Source organism: Eschscholzia californica, unplaced genomic scaffold (genome assembly GCF_041429995.1).
Source record: "Eschscholzia californica isolate CP2 unplaced genomic scaffold, dmEscCali1.0.p SCAF_2, whole genome shotgun sequence".
Lineage (NCBI taxonomy): Eukaryota > Viridiplantae > Streptophyta > Magnoliopsida > Ranunculales > Papaveraceae > Eschscholzia > Eschscholzia californica.
This window is the reverse complement of record NW_028238309.1, coordinates 64,266,079-64,283,314: the sequence shown is the minus strand read 5'-3', so window position 1 is coordinate 64,283,314 and position 17,236 is coordinate 64,266,079. Positions and strand designations below refer to the sequence as shown.

At 35.9% G+C, this 17,236-nt stretch overlaps 2 protein-coding genes across 11 annotated transcripts; both read right to left on the bottom strand.

Moving 5' to 3' along the window:
• Positions 1–351: 351 nt before the first annotated feature.
• On the bottom strand, positions 352–7,074 carry LOC147560264 (F-box/FBD/LRR-repeat protein At5g56420-like). Of its 8 annotated transcripts, none has more exons than XM_086662414.1 (10): positions 6,907–7,074; positions 5,692–6,675; positions 5,038–5,199; positions 4,913–4,948; positions 4,500–4,806; positions 3,543–4,407; positions 1,890–2,187; positions 1,366–1,470; positions 814–1,186; positions 352–658 (listed from the first exon to the last, which is right to left on the bottom strand). In XM_086662414.1, exons 2-5 carry the CDS (start codon positions 6,634–6,636, stop codon positions 4,504–4,506), a joined length of 1,446 nt encoding a protein of 481 aa, XP_086518540.1. In that variant the 5' UTR covers positions 6,637–6,675; positions 6,907–7,074; the 3' UTR covers positions 352–658; positions 814–1,186; positions 1,366–1,470; positions 1,890–2,187; positions 3,543–4,407; positions 4,500–4,503. The 8 variants fall into 8 exon arrangements, with proteins under 8 accessions (XP_086518540.1, XP_086518544.1, XP_086518539.1 ...); XM_086662418.1 differs by having other exon boundaries at positions 915–1,186; XM_086662413.1 differs by having other exon boundaries at positions 3,543–4,331.
• A 3,816-nt stretch (positions 7,075–10,890) lies between these two features.
• On the bottom strand, positions 10,891–15,739 carry LOC147560263 (F-box/LRR-repeat protein At3g59190-like). Of its 3 annotated transcripts, XM_086662436.1 has the most exons (6): positions 15,560–15,738; positions 14,345–15,319; positions 13,685–13,852; positions 13,225–13,587; positions 11,297–11,466; positions 10,891–11,187 (listed from the first exon to the last, which is right to left on the bottom strand). In XM_086662436.1, the coding sequence occupies exons 2-3, from the start codon at positions 15,287–15,289 to the stop codon at positions 13,712–13,714; spliced, it is 1,086 nt and encodes a 361-aa protein (XP_086518562.1). In that variant the 5' UTR covers positions 15,290–15,319; positions 15,560–15,738; the 3' UTR covers positions 10,891–11,187; positions 11,297–11,466; positions 13,225–13,587; positions 13,685–13,711. The 3 variants fall into 3 exon arrangements, with proteins under 3 accessions (XP_086518562.1, XP_086518560.1, XP_086518561.1); XM_086662434.1 differs by lacking the exon at positions 11,297–11,466 and having other exon boundaries at positions 13,257–13,587; positions 15,560–15,739; XM_086662435.1 differs by having other exon boundaries at positions 10,891–11,466; positions 15,560–15,708.
• Positions 15,740–17,236: the final 1,497 nt, after the last annotated feature.

Sequence of the window (17,236 nt, the reverse complement as noted above, 5' to 3'; positions counted from 1 at the left end):
TACCTCCTTGTAACCGTAATCCCAATAACAGACCCCTAGAAAATAACTTGGGCTCAGGTTTGGTTCACAGGAACAAACCTGTTCGATTTTTCCACTACGAGGAAAACCAAGTAGTACGATTGCAAGACCTATACTCAAAGGGACAGATGAGAGTTATGTGGTCTCATTAGAGATGATGCACAAAACTGCACCGTCCCTTTACATTTGAACAACAACACATGTCCTTGATCGGGCGAGACTGACTTTCTATCCTTGATCGGGCGAGAGTGCGAGACTGACTTTCATTCGACTTTTGTCCGCATTTATATTGTATTTGCAAGACAACCAAACAAAAAGAGAAAAAGGAAAACATAATCCCCAAACTATGCTATATGTATAGATATATAGAGTGAATAACAAGAAAATATACATCCTTCATGTACGAATATCAAAATGAACTACGATAACATCCAGCTAGTTTATCAATACCATCTGAAACATAAATTGCATTTCTTAAAACATAGTTAAAGTTACAGTCAACCAAAAAGTTCTCCCAAGATTATAAACTCCCCTGAGATGATTTTGACCTGCCAATTCTACTCCATTAGAATATATCTAATCTGCTGCAAAAATGGTCATAGTTATGAATCTTTTCCCCAACAAAATCCCATCAAGCAACCTGCAGAAACCAAAAATTCAGAATGAAAACTTCTAATACGCAAATAAATAACCAGGCAATTCAATCAAGCACTATATAGACTTTTAAGAATAGGTAGATGCAAATATATCTCTAAACTAAAGTTTACACATCAATCGGTTATCTTACATTCTTACCTCTGATCTAATATTTCCTTTGTTTCAAAAGGAGCCAACTTTTTGACATTAGAACTTTTTAAACTTAGAATCTGAACAAAATCATAGCACTCAGTACTCACTGCCTCGGAGGCTCTTGGAAAGCTTAGTAGCATCTTACTGAATTTGTTCAACCGACCCTCTGAATACGATGGGCTTGTCCTATATTCCCAAGACCAAGAGGTATAGCTGAAAAGAGCCAACTTTTCCCAGACTACAGAATTCTTCGCCCAATTTTCCAAGAATTTGATTTCATTTAAGCATCGCAAAAGTCCTCAAATCTCAACAAACTTGCGATTGAGATTATGTAGCAATGAAAATACTGCTTCCAAATACTTAATTGTACACTCCTTAACTGTTAAGAAAAAAAAAAGAGAAAGAGTATTAGATGGTTACCTTGTCAAGATAGGGAGAAATTTGACATTTGTCATCCCCATACTTAAGCAAATATAACTTGGGGTTACAACAACATAAAGAGCAGACTATGGAATGAAACTAATATAACAAATGACTAAGTTTTCGTTTTATAGTTACCCCATCTAGTTCCAACGAAAGATATTCGATTTAGGAGAAATGTTGAGTATGATATAGCATGTAAGGATTCCCTTGAAAGCCATAAAACATAAAAACTACCTAAACCTGTAAAAAGAAAGAAACGTACAAAATTACATTTTCACACTAGAGTCTAATCAAGAACATAGGATTTGAAGCCTCACGGGGCCTCGGAAAGCTTGGTAGCATCTCCTTGAATTTCTTCATTTTCTCTCTGTAACCAGCTTGTCTTGGTAAGAACTACCACCATCAATATCCATTGTCTCTAAAAGGCAACAGAATTCTTAAACAAAGTTTCCAGAATCAGACCTCGTTTACGCATCCATAAAGTTGAGACGTCGTAACACGTTTTAGGTCATAGAGCAAACAAGACAATGAAGACTCTGCTTCCCAATCGTCTAAATTGTCTCGTTAAAAATATGTTACCTAAACAGCACCAATAATTATACTGATCTGACCACCCGCACTCTGTTGAACAAATAACAAATATAGAGTTCGATGATTACCTCAAATATTAGGACATATGGGTTCTTCGGCCGCACTCCGAGTAAATATACGTACATTCATCTTGAGAGTTCAACCGTCAACTTTCAAGACAAATTTAACATAACCACCAACTAAGAAGCTCCTATTTATTACCCAATGTAATATGGACAGAGAAAAAGTTCGATGTTCGGAGAAATCTTGAGTATATATGTTATTACATGAAAGAAATCCTTTGAAAGCCACATATTCACATCAAGTTTCGAAATTACTGAACTGAATGTGGGAACTCTCTACTATTTCAGGATCCATCATCATAACCTGAGCACATAAGACGCAAGTATAAAACATTTATTTAGAATAATTTCTTATTACAAGGCTTAGAAAATCGACAACTTAAAATATATATATATATATATATAAACATACGGTACTATGTTCATGCGGGTACTACTTATACATATCAGCTTATTATCCCATAATTGAAGCAACTTGACATTGAAATTTTTTTTTTCCAAGTATATTACACTAGTAAATTGATTTACTTGGTAATCTAATCGTTGTATTTCTAATGAGCATCCTTGTAGGGATCATCAATTTAGGAAGAAGAATACTAATAGTTAACCTAATCACTATTTAATTATCTGTTTTCTATCTTTCAGCATTGTCTTATTTATTAGAGATACTGAGAATGAATGCAACCAATGAACTACCTGATTCCAAATTTCCAATGATCAAACTTCAGATTATGAATCGCTTCTAGAAATTTCATGATTTCATCATATGTTGAGCCCATAATTCATTTACCGATAACAGATGGTTTGAATAGATACAGACTCGTTCAGTGTTTCCTCTAATTACTCCATTACCATTTCAATATAAGCAGTTTCCAAGCAATCAAGGCCGTCTATTTCGTACTCTAGTGACATGGATCGTCTGTAAGCATAGTTACCAGAAACGGGATACGCTCCGGTACGAATACGGGGTACGGATACGGGGTTCGCTAATTAGACGTTTCCGAATGGCTAGGGGGTATAATTATTCGCAAAATTTATGCAATATATATATATATATATATATATATATATGACGTGAAACTTAAAACCGATAAAAGCAATATTCACACTTTGTAAACCCTAAATTTAGTAATAACTGCAGAACCTAAAGTTTAAGCAACATTCACACTTTGTAAACCTTAAATATCATGTTTTCATCTTTTTTTTCTTCTTGCAAATGGGTACGCCAGATTTAGCGATCTGATTCGCGTACCCACTCTAAAAGGGTACGATCGAACCAGATCGGACTTCGCTCTCCAAATGACCGAAACTGGTAACTATGTCTGTAAGTGAAGGATGTGATTTTTGGAGCATATAACCTTACAGTTTTGACCCCACTTTCCATCGAACTATCATAGTTCTCTATGTCAAGTAGCTTTAGATTAGGACAACAAATGTTGAAATTCATATCACTGTCTTTCACACAAGTACTCGTTCAGATCAAAAATTCCAAAACAGGACAACTTGAGAAAAACTTATTAGCTGAAGTCTCATAAATTAGAAGCGTACATAGCTGCAAATATTTGACACTAGGTAAATTCACTGAATCTGGAAAAGTAACATTTGGGACTGTACCACATTCTGAGACAAGTCGAAAACATCCCGTATTTGAGTACATACCTCTTGAGCATTTCTTCTTACAGCAACAAGGATCCATTTATAAACATCGGTTCTTATTGTTTCACGATCAGACAACCAACTGTTAAGCTGAAACCTTTGAATGTCTGAAGAATCACGAAAACTCAACACACAATCCACAAACTCTATAAAGCCACAGACTGGTCTTCTTCCGGGCGAAAGAAACCAAGTAGTGGGGAATGAAGTGCATAGAGGTCTCCATCTCTTTGAAAGAACACTTGTTTAAACAGCATTTTTGTACCAAGGAATGGGAGAATGTGATGAATGATCGAATCAGGTAATTCACTAAACTGGGTAGCATATTTCGAATTACAATTGACTTAACGAGTGGACTCGAACCGGGTAGCATCGAAAATATCTAGCAGGCCAAATGGTGAGCTGGTCATTTATGGGTCGAAACAGGAAGTAACCTTAACTTAATTAACAGGAAAAGCTTTTCGTTTGTTCGTTTTTTTCTCAGGTAGGGTAAGGGTGGGTGATTGCATAACATTGTATATGTTAATATTAATTGAACAATAAGAAGCTATATATCATCCCTGATAGAGTAACAGGATTCGAAATACTGAAGGATAACCTCAGAGCAAGTCTGTCAATAGCATTTGCAGAGGAGTTTAAAAGTCTTAAAAACATTGTTACAATTAAAGTAATCCAGAAGGTTTTCCCTAAGATTATAAGCTTTGACCTGCTAATTCTAGTCCACTAGAATATATCTAACTGCAAAAACTGGTCATAGCTAGGGATCTTTTTGACGACAAAATCCCACCAAGCAACCTGCAAAAATCCAAATTTCACATTTAAAAGCCTCTCTACTCGTAGCCAATTGGTTTTTCAGTGGGATGCACCAGTCCTAAAAGAAATAACGGAAGATGAATCATGATAACGTAAGGTTAAACGACATATCTACTTATCCTTGATAAAAGAAGTGACATAAAACATCACCTTTTTAAATTGGTCTGAACAAAATCAGAGTATTCGCAGCCCTAGAAGCTCTTGGAAAGCTTAGTAACATCTTACTAAATATCTCCATTCGTTTCTCCTTGAGCAATGAGTTTTCCTCGGACTTACGATGCCGCAGAACCAATTTCTCCAAAACAACGGAATGTTTTAACAGAATTTCTAAGAATTTGAGTTCATTGACGCATCCCCAAAGATATCGGATCTGAACAAACTTGAGGTGATGGAGCATACATGACAATGAAGACCCTGCTTCCCAATACTCTAAGTTGTTTTCCGAACTTAATGTTACCTAAACAACACGAACAATAAATCTTACAGAATGCGACTTTATATATTGCTTAATTGTTTAACAAATTGAGAAAGAAACCAGAAAGGTAAGGAGTTAGGATGACGACCTCATCAACCTTGGGAAAACTTGGGTAATCGTCCACCTAAATAACAAACATACTTAGTGTCACAACAACATAAATTCTTCATGAGAGCTGAATATGGAAAAAATTCAAAGAATTTTATTAATTACCCAATCAAGATCCAACAGAAGAGATTCAATATTAGGACAAATCTCCAGTAAGTATGCTATTGCATGAAAGGAAGCCCGTGAAAGCCATGTATCCAGCTTCAAGCATCGTAAATTATGAAATTGCACGGTGCCTAGTACCGTTTTAGGGTCTCCCATCATAGCCTGAGCATAACAGAGGCAAATATACATCACTCATTTAGATGGATCCATGTTCAAAAATGCGTGACGGTGATGGATGAATCCATTTTTTGGCTTTTCTCGACGGAACATGTCTGATACCTTGAACTATGTCAGATACCTGAAGCCATCTCCATGGTATACAGGTCATATTATAACATTATACTACAAGAAAAGGAAAATCCCACACGACTAGAGGATAAATCCGCCAATCTATGAAACACCGCCCTTTAGCCACTTAGGTCAAACCATGAAGCCGCCGTTTAGCTATTTACTCAAATACAATGGAAGAAGAAGGAAGAAAGGGGGTGTCTCCCCATAAAAGGCCTAGCACAATCTAGTATGAAAACATTTCAGGTTTTAACACCTCTGGGTAATCCTGCCAGTCATTCTTGTCATAATCGGAACGATGAATGCAAACAGTTAAGTGATATTATAATAAAAGAAGAGAGAGAGGGAGGAATGAAGGAAAAATACCTCAACGAAGCCAAATGATAACTTAAGATCCTTTACATTATGAAGCACTCCTAGAAAGTTTATCAGACGTTGAGCATATGATTCTTTCGTTGGTAACGGAAGATCTGAAAATAGTTCTTGCAAAACACATTCTCCTCCCACTAATACCATTTCAATGTCAGCAGTTTCTAAGCAATTAAGGCTGTCTAGATAGTAGTCTTGTCCCAGCATATCTTTGCAAATGAATGATCTAAGTTTTGGAGCATATAACTTGACAGTTTCAATTTCCATTGGAACATCAATGTTGATTAGTGTAAGATGCTTAAGATTAGGACAAGAAATGTTGAAATTCATATGATTATCTTTTACACAACAATCCTCTAACACCAAAGATTCCAAAGCCGGACAATTTGAGAAGAAATTATTGGTTAAGTTCTCAGCAATTGAAAGCCCACGTAGCTCCAAATATTCGAGATTAGGTAAATCCACTGAATTTAGAATAAGCTCTAAACTATTATAACTAACAATACAAATTACCAACTTCGTCAGCGAAGTACAAGTAAAAATACATGGAGGAAATTGAAACTTAGAATTATCCGGCATTTCAATAAGTAAATCTTGAACTTTTCTTCTCACAGCAACAAGTATCCATGTATAAATATGGTATCGAAGTGTTTCACATTCGCAATGCCTACAAAGAAGCTGAAGCCTTTGTATATTAGATGAATCGCGAAGAAGCAATACAGTGTCCACAAATCGTATAAACCAACTCGTGGATCCTGGTTCAGATGAAAAAAACATAGGAGCGTCGAATTTTAGAGTGGGGATTGAAGTCCAGAGAGGTATCCACCTTTTAGAAAGAAGACTAGTTTGAACAACATATTTGGTATCAAGGAAAGATAGGATATGATGAATGACTGAATCAGGTAATTTGCTAATTCTATCTTCATCATTAGAAATTTCCATCTTCTTTAGTCCTGAATCTGTTGAATTTGTTCTTTACAGCTGAAAAATAAAAGTTAATAGACAATCAAAAATCAAACATGGGTTGTTTAGATTATTTGTTAGAATTTACAGTGAATGAAAGCATGAATAGTTAGTAAACCCTAATACTAGTTCAAATGGAAAACGATGTCTATCAATCAAAACACCCACAATATGTTCAAATAGTGATTACCTAATGTCTCTGAAAACCTAGAATCCTAGATGAGTCAGAGAGAAAGAGGTAGAGCTTACTGCTGAATTTCTGAAGTGAGAGGCTCCAACATTTAGAACTCGGAAAAAGAATCGGAAAGAAATACAAAATCTTCGTTTTTTGATTTAATGGGATTTAGGGTTTTACTTTGGTAGGTATGGGTTTTAGTTTAGTCTTGGCAGTTGCCTCACAAACACCAACATAGGGGTGGCAATTTGGTCCGAACCGACGGGTTTTTCCCCAAACCCGTCCCTAATGGGACGGGTTTTACCGCCCCGTCAATTAAACGGTTCGGGTTTGGTATGAAGTGAAGAAAAATTAATCGGGTTTGGGGCGGTTTGGTATTAGATAGTAAACTCCGCCCCGAACCGATTAGTATGTTATATATTAAATATATTTTTTATTTAAGATTATGTTTCTAAAACTTTAATCTTATATTATCAATTTAATTATTTTATGTTTTATATTATTTAAGTAGTTAGAGGGTTTATGATTGATAAACTCAAAGTCTCACAAAATTTTGTTAACAATTGTTATGTTACTTCAAACTAAAATAACTTATGTGAAACAAAATACTTTGAACCCGACCCGACCCGACTCGTTTTATATTAAACGGGGCGGGGCGGTAATGGTTTAACACTCATTAATTGGGATGGTTATGGTAATTGAATATCCACCCCGATTAATTATTGGGACGGTTATGGTAAAACCCGTTTACTAACGGGACGGAGTTGGGAAGGGGATGAACTGTCCCAAACCCGCCCCGTTGACATCCCTACACCAAAATTTAGTCCACCCCTTTCAGTGTACTGGTCGGACACGCACTCCACAACATGTACGTTCAATTTAGTCCACTGCCTTTTAACGTAGTGGTCAGACACGCACTCCGCACTCCACAACAGAGGCGTTCAAGTTTTGATCTCAAGGAAGTATAAATCCAAAATTTATTGACACATGAGTGTAAATAATCTAATCTAGGTTAGTTTTTTGGACTCTTTTTTAAGGATGGACTTTAGGTTCTTTATCATACGGTTATAAACAGTTATAGTGTTTATTTTATTCATGAATCACGATGTACCTTTGTAATATCTCTTTCGGCTTAATGCCCTCTGAGAACTAGTGTAGTCGATTTCAGAAGAAGACAAAAACCAAAATTTCGGATTAAAGAAGGATATTTATTTTTAGGTCACCGAAAGTTTGTTGTGTTTGATAGTAATTGCAACTTTCTTTTTTGCTGCAATAGTAGATGCAACTTGTTCAATAAAAAATTCCTTTGTATGGAATAAAATGCAATTAGTGGAGTATTACATTTCGCAAAATACAATGTATATGTTTACTCACATCACACAACCAACACTGATACAAATGTAAACAAATCTTTCTTACTTCTGGTCCCCAAAACTGGCATTGTTTTTTTTTGGTTGAACACCCAAAACTGGCATTGTGCTACCTAAACTCATTCTTCTATCGTCAATGACATCATCATCATCATCATAACCAAACGCCCCTTTGTTGCCAGAATGAACTCTTGTCTAAGCACATCAAGAGGGCAGCGCTAATGGCTGAAAGATCACATCTAAGGAGTACAATCGCAAGACCTAAACTCAAAAGAACTAGCAAGAGTCTGCACAAGCTAAGGAGTATGTGGTCTCATTAGACACAATGCACGAAACCTTAGAGGTCCTCCACATATGAACATATGAATAATGATACTCGTCCTTGATGGGACGAGAGTAACTTTATACTGGTTTTGCACGACTGTCGTCAACTCGTGTCTGCATTTATATGATATTTGCAAGACATCCAAAGGAAAAGAGAAAAAGGAAAATGTAATCCCCAAACTACTGTGTATTGATATAGAGTGAACAATAAGAGAATATACATCCTTCCTATACGAATATCGAAATGAACGACGATGATACCGGGCTAGTTTATCAATACCATCTGAAACAGAGTTTGCATGTCTTCAAACAGTAAACCCAAAAAAGTTTCCCAAGATTATAAACTCCTCTGAGATGATTTTGACCTGCCAATTCTACTCCATCAGAATATAATCTTATCTGCTGCAAAAATTGGTCATAGGAATGAACCTTTTCACCAACAAAATCCCATCACGCGACCTGCAGGAACCGAAAATTCACAATGAAAACGTCTAATACGCAGATAAATAACCAGGCAATTCAATCAAGCACTATATAGCCTTTTAAGAATTGGTAGATGCACATATATATATATATATCAATCGGTTATCAATACCATCTGAAACAGAGTTTGGAGGCCTTACAACATTATTGTAACTACATTAATCCAAAAGGTTCCCTAAGATTATAGCTTCTTTAAGATATTTTTAACCTCTCCAATTCTCCATTCTACTCCTTACGAACAACACCTAGGCCACTCAAAATGATTCATTTACATGAATCTTTCGCCGACAAAATACCACACAAGAAACCTGCATAACAAATTGAGATATCTTAAACATAAAGGAATACCTAGCCTGGGTATATCAATCAAAGTTTGTCAATGAACTAACTGGTTATACCTTCATTCTCTCGTTTCAATCATGAAGGAAAACATAAAACGTAGATAGTTAGCATGACAAAGGTACCTACACCTTTAAAAAAGCATTAAAAAGAATCCAAGTAGGTCATCAATATGGGAAGAAGAATATTATTAGTTAAACCTAGTCACTATTTAGCATGACAAAGGTACCTACACCTTTAGTTATCTGTTCTAAAGGTGATGGTCAAGTTCTTGTCATTCACACCTAACATATGGTTGGTTAATCCTGAGTTGCAGTATTCTCTTATTTATTTGAGATACTGAGAATGAATGCAACCATTGAACTATATTTACAAAGAGAATTCAAGGAAGGAAGCAAATATACCTCAAGAAAGCTACCTGATTCCATTGATGAAACTTCAGATTACAAATCGCTCTTAGAAACTTCATCATACATTGAGCTCATAATTCTTTGACCGATTACCATTTCAATATAAGCAGTTTCCAAGCAATCAAGGCCCTCTAGTTCGTACTCCGGTGACATGGATTCTCTGTAAGTGAAGGATGTGAACATTGCAGCATATAACCTTACAGTTGTGACCCCACTTTCAATCGAACCATCATAGTTGTCTATGTCAAGTAGCTTTAGATTAGGATAATAGACGTTGAAGTTCATATCACTGTCTTTCACATGAGTACTTGTAAATATCAAAGATTTCAAAGGTGGACAACTTGAGAACTTATTAGCTGAGACATCCCGTATTTGAGTACTATACCACATTCTGAGACATCCCTTATTTGAGTACATATCTATTGAGCATTTCTTCTTACAGCAACAAGGATCCATTTATAAAAAAACGACTTATTGTTTCGGGCGAAAGAAACCAAGTATCATCGAAGTTCAGAGTGGGAGTGAAGTGCATAGAGGTCTCCATCTCTTTGAAAGAACACTTGTTTGAACAGCATATTTGTATGAAGGAATGAGAGAATATGACGAATGATTGAATCAGGTAATTTTCCAGGTTACCGAATAATAATTCACTAATCTGAGTAACATATTTCGAATAATAATTGACTTAACGAATGGACTCCAACCAGGTATCATATTTAATGTCTTGCACAAGAGTCGCCACGGCCAAATGGTTATGGGTCGAAGCCGGAAGTAACCTTTACTTTATTAATAGGAAAAGCTTTTAGTTTGTTCATTTTCTTCTCAGGTAGGGTTAGGGTGGGTGATTGCATAACATTGTATGACAATGCATGACTATATTTTGATATGTAGTTATTAGTTAGTAGCCTATACCCACCGATCTACCAAGCTCAAATCATGGTGCACACACTGTAGTCCTAAAATAGAATCCCTAACCCTAAGTTTAGGCCCATAACTATTTTCTCACTGTTCCATTTCGCATCAATTTTCTACATCTCATATAAACTTTATGTTACACTACACATATAGTTCCTAACATAGAATGTGTGTGAAATGGATCTCACAAAACGCAAAAAGAAAGACAAAAACATTGTAAGTAAAGTAGTATATATTAATATTAATTGAACAACAAGAAGCTATACATCATCCCTAGTAGAGAATTATGATTCGAGAAACTGAAAGATAACCTCAGAGAGCAAGTTCGTCAATAGCATTTGCGGAGGAGTTCAAAAGTCTTGAAAACATTATTACAATTACAGTAATCCAGAAGGTTTTTCCTAAGATTATAAGCTTTGACCTGCCAATTCTAGTCCATTAGAATATATCTAACTTACTGCAAAAATTGGTCATAGCTAGGGATCTTTTTGCCGACGAAATCCCACCAAGCAACCTGCAAAAATCCGAACTTCACAATTAAAAGTTCAATATGCAAATATATTACCAGACTTGGCAAGCAAACTCTATATCATCAAATATAATACAACACCTGGGTTTCTTACCTTTTTTCATTCCTTGAACACAAAAACAAAACATATACGGATCAAGTTTCTGTCATATCAAACAAAAGCATAGGACAAACCAATCTGTTTCCAAGGAAGGACGTGATGATACAAGTTCGCAACGGATGTAGATCATGACAATACATGTTTGCAAAACAAATCCATGTCACCTGTTGTAACGCCCCAAATCTAGATTTCCACGTCGGCCGCCATGAAAACCTAAACTCAAAACATTTCTCCGCAGAACAGTAAACATAGTCGATATATCCCTCAAAAGAGACAAATAATATCAAATGTGAAGCTCATAAGAATCAATAAATCATCTAAAAGAAATCCATTAAACCGTCTTAACTCAAACAATGGTTCTGAATCATCGACACGTAGGTCGGACAATAACGAATGAAACAAATAACTATCTAAAAGTGAAACTCCAAATAACTACCTAATCTCGAAAGCAAAAACTAAGAAAGAAGCTCTGAGCTGACGAACTGGGATCAAGCTGGTGGCGCTCCCCGATCTCTATCACCTGAAAAATAGTAGGCTGGGTCAGAACCCAGCTAGTAGATTTCTAATTACCTAAGGTCTAAATAGACCAATTCAACACAAAACCAAGTATCGAACAACAGAACAATAATAACAGTCCATTATGTTACACCTTTCGTGCTATCACAATTGAAGTCAACCTGTTACACGGTTGAAGAGATTCATACAATACAACTTCCCTTTTGGAGGGGCATAACCAATTTTGAGGTCCACAAGATAGCGTCACTTACCATTCGTGTTTGCATCGACTTAAACCTCTCAATAGACAAAGGATACCACCCAAAAAGGGAATCCGTGCAACACGAGCACAGTGCAACACGAGCACTTTACATATGAGCAGGAGGCGAGCCAACCTCTAGTTGGTAATTACTTCTCACACTAGAAGTATGTGGTCCACAAGAATGATCTTGTGTTTGCATCGATCATCCTGTCGAGCCAACCACCTATGGATTACAACCGTCAATCCATATTAGAACCCAAACCCCTGGTCCACTAGGTTGTCCAATATCAAATTGACAAACCCGTGTTTGCAATCGACCCACATGTCGAGCCAACCAGTCTTAGTTCAATCCATTAACGAAACTCAAGATCATGGTCCACCAAGTTATCCAATATCGTAATGGTAACTAGTGTTTGCAATCGACCCACATGTCGAGCCAACCATTCTTGGTTCCGACTAGCCTATGCTTTCTAGGTTAACAACCTAAAGCAATATATCACACACAACTATTGATAGCACTTATGCTCCAATATCATACACATCATCTCATACAATCAATTATCAACATAAATAACATAAACACAAACAATTCTTAGTATCTAGGTTGCTGTCCGGGTGTATATATATACCATATTTATATAACCTAAATAACCTAGGTTGCTGTCCGGGTATATGTATACTCCATTAATATAACTATAATGATCTAGGGTTACTATGTTGTTGTTGTAATTAGTTTCTAATCATAATATATATCTATGGTATCACTAATTAGTTCTAAGTTGATGATAACCTAGTAAACAACAATGGTTCAAAGCTATTATAGTACTACTATCCAAAACTAGGTTAAAAATTAAAGAGGGCTATATAAACCCTAGGGAAGAAGAAACCTACTTGATTTTTATAACACCAAGAAGAAGAAACCAAACCCTTTAGTAACCCTTTGAAGCTCCCTCACTTTCCCACACCTCTTCTCTCTAGAAATCACTTTCTTTCTCTAGGTTGTATTACCTTCTTTCAATTCCCAGCTAATGAGAAGAAAAGAAATAAAAAGGGTGAAAGAAATTAAAGGGTCGGGAAGGGTTAAAGGGTTTTCAAGCTTTATAGGGGTGTTGCTATTTGCACCCTCGTTTTTGCTAATAGCACCCCTATAAAGTGAGGGTGTTACAACTGTATAAAAGAAAGTGATAAAACAATAACTTTTTTCACTTTAGGGGATGAACAAGATCATTGTAGTTGCAGCCCCAAAAGGTCTCCGAAACGTTGGTAGCATCTCACTAAATTTCTTCACACGTTTCTTTGTGAAGCTATAATGACGAGAGATAATAACTTTCTCCAAGAATACAGAATGCTTCAACACTATCTCTAAAAGTTTAAGCTCATTGACGCATCCCCGGAGATTAGTAATCTCGACAACCTTGAGGTAATAGAACTCACATGGCAATATACACCTTGGTTTCATATAGTTTAGGTTCAGGTTCTTTCCTGAATCATATGTTACCTCATCAACAAAGGGAGTTTGGGGCCCTTTCTGAATAAACATAACTTCATGTTAGAATACAAATTAATCTTGAGATCTCAATATGAAACAAAATAAAAATAACAAATGATCATGATTCTATTATTACCCAATTTACTACAGAGAGCGAAAAAAATTAGATGGTACGAGAAATCTTAAGCAAGTACGCTACTGCACGAAAAGAATCATTTGATAGGAATGTTTCCAGCACCAAGCAACGCAACTTACGGAACTCAATGTGGGGCTTTTCTATAATTTCTGGATTTCCCATCATACCCTGAGAACATAAAATGCAAACTAAGAAATAATACAAGTTTAAGAAATCAACAACCACATAAGGAAAAGGATGAAACATATTGTACTCGTTTGTACGTTTGCATCTGCACAAAAAGCATCTGCGCAGTCAAAAATATTTTTGAGGTGGCACATTTGAAGATGTAGAAAGTTAAGAGAGAAACGATTCTTTTGACGTGTCAGACGCTTCCACAATATGGCCAACTATCAAGTGCGGTAGAAGGTCATAAATCTCACAAGAGCTAGAAATAAAGAGCTTTCTCAAAAAGCAACATGGAAGTGGATCGTCTATCAACCTCATAAATTCAGACCTTTAAACAAGTTTTTCTCAAAGTGAGACTTGATTTTTCGAGGCTGGAGATACAATGACTTGTTCAAGATTTTAAGGTAAACGGATACACAATAACTAAAATTACACATAAAGATACTTCAGATTAAGAAAACAAAGGACAGCTAAACAACGATACAAATATACCTCAAGGAAGCAAGCTGATAACTTAAGATCCTCTACATTGCCAACCACTCTTAGAAATTTCATGATGCGTCGAGCATAAGCATCTCTGGGTAACAAAATTTCGTCTGGAAGTGTTTCAAATTCAGCACTTTTCAAGCGATCAAGTCTGCCTAGATCGTAGTTTATTTCCATAGAATCTTTGCAAGTGAAGGATACAAGTTTTGGAGCATATAACTTGACATTTCTAACCCTACTTTCCTGTGGAATATAAAGGTTGTCTATTTGAAGGCTCAAAAGATTAGGACAAGAAATGATGAAATTCTTATCACTATCTTCTACATGACAATTCTGTAAGATCAAAGCCTCCAAAGCTGGACAATTTGACAAGAACTTATTAGCTAAGTTGTCAGCAATTGAAACCCCACTTAGCTTCAAATATTTGAGGCTAGGTAAATTCACGGAAGTTGGTAGAATAAGCTTTGAAATTTTCAATTCTTCTGAGATCTCAGTGCCATTAAACTTTAATTTCTTCAATGAAGTAGAGCTAAAGAGAGATGGGGGAAGCTGAAAGTCGCCATCAAAATGCATTTTGATAGATATCTCTTGAACATTTCTTCTTACAGCACCATTTATCCATGTATAAATATGAGTTCTTATTGTTTTGCCTGATAATAATTCACAGTTAAGCCTAAATCTTAGTATATCAGAGGAACCGCGATTAATAAATATAGTATCCACAAATCGTATAAACCCAGACGACGATCGTCGTTTGGGAGGACGAAACATATAGTCATTGAAGTTTAGATTGGGGATTGAAGTGCACAGAGGTCTCCATCTCTTTGAAAGAATACTGGTCTGAATAACATATTTGGTATCAAGGAAGGATAGGATATAATGAATGAGTGAATCAGGTAACTGACTGATTCTGTCTTCAGTATTGGAAAAGGGTGAATTGTTCTTCTCCATTGCCTACTTTTGAATTTGCTGTTGTAAAAGCTGAATGAACAAAGTAATCAGATGATAATCACAAATCAGGAGTATAATATATATGTAGAGATTGGTAAGATATCAAGAAATGAAATAAACCCTAATAGCCTAATTACTAGTAGTAGCTAACATGGCTTACAATGTTTGATATGCTATCTCAACCGAAAGGCCCAAAATTATGTTCTGATAGTGAGTAACTACCTCTTCTAAAAACCTAAATTAAAGAGAAAGAGAGAGAGAGAGAGAGACCTGAATTTCTTTGATCAGCAAGCTCCCCAAAGTCAGACAAGTAAGAAAGAAGGAAATTGTTAGGGTTTAGAGTTTTTTTTTGTAGACATCAGTTCAACAAAGAACTCATCTGTTAATTATGGTTGGAGTAGTGCGAAAGACACAATCTCATTTTTCTTCTTCTTCAACGGTCATTACCCAGGAATGAAACTTCCGTTTCGGGAAATTCCGGTCGGTCCAAAAGTGGAAACGTTTTGTGCTGTGTGGAAATCTTGCAAATCTGTCGAAATTTTATTATCCTTATTAAAGTTTGTTTAGCATGAAAGCTTGGTATCTTGGAGGCCTAATATGCAATAAAATACTTGTTAGAGGGCTAATATCACTTATTCACCCCTAATAACCCAGAAATAGTTAGTTTAGGGGGTAAATGTTCTTAAATTTTAACCATTCTGTCAATTAGAGGGGTTATATTCACATCAAAAATTTTTCAGGGGTTAAATAATAATTACTATTAAATTTCTAAAGCACCCGTACAAAGTGTTACAGGCACCCTCGAAGGCTTAGGGACAGTGAGAAAGTGGGTGCCAATAACAGTTTCTAGAGGGGCTTTTAGACTTATAATAATTTTTAAACTCTAATCCTTTTCTTCTTCAGCAGCCAGCCGTAACCGTTTCTTCTCCTTCTTTCCCATCTGAAACCCTAATCCAGTTTTCTTCTTCTTCACCTATAAAATCACCTTAAAATATGAAATCATAGAAATCAAGAAGATAAGAAGAAGAAATCAAGAGCATACGATGAAGAAAACAAGAAAAAAAACAATGAATTAACCAGGTTTTTCTTTAATCTTTCAAAATCTCTGAACTATTTCGAAATTTCCATAGATTTCGGTCGAAATCTCGATTTTTTTTTGACGAAATTTTACACGAAAATCATGTATTTGTGTTTTTACTTCGGTTGGTTGAAAAACCGAAATATTTGGGTCATGTCGACCGAAATTTTTCGAAATTTCATTCCTTGGTCATTACAACCAGATTGGTACATTGATGATGGGATAATCACGATAACTGCCGAACCACTACTAACTTAAAAGCCTACTAAATCAAATAGCCTAAAGCCTCTAAAAACTAATTTTATTTATACTCAACTTCAATATTTTTGCATTTCGATGAAACTTGGAACGTCCACATTACAGAGTAATTGCACTAAGCAACTGGACTACTAGTTGTTGGGCTGCCAATTGCCTTATTTATAAGGTCAGTGTTTAGGGGAAATAAAAAATGTTTTTGGAACAATAAATTTTGGGTGGAAACAAAACATTTTTGTCTCCTCCAAACATCACCCTTTATTATTTGGATTTTTGAGTGAGAGGCCCAAAAAATGGAGGGTAAATAAGCATTACCCCCAGCCCAAAAAAAAAATTAGAACCCAGTCCAAATTGTCAGGACAGCTCACAGTTTTCTGGTTTTTATTTTATTTATCCCTCTTTTACCCCTCCACGGGAAAGTTCTGTGTTTTCTGACAATCTGACGGACGACAGCGAAGCAATTAATTCCCCGTACATGACGTCATGTCAGAGAAACATTCAGATTTTCTGAAAATTTAAAAATGGCGCCATTTTTTGACGAAATTTCAGCCAATTTTTTTGGATCCCTCCCATTATATTTTGTTTCAACTCCTTCTTTCTTCTTATTTATACAT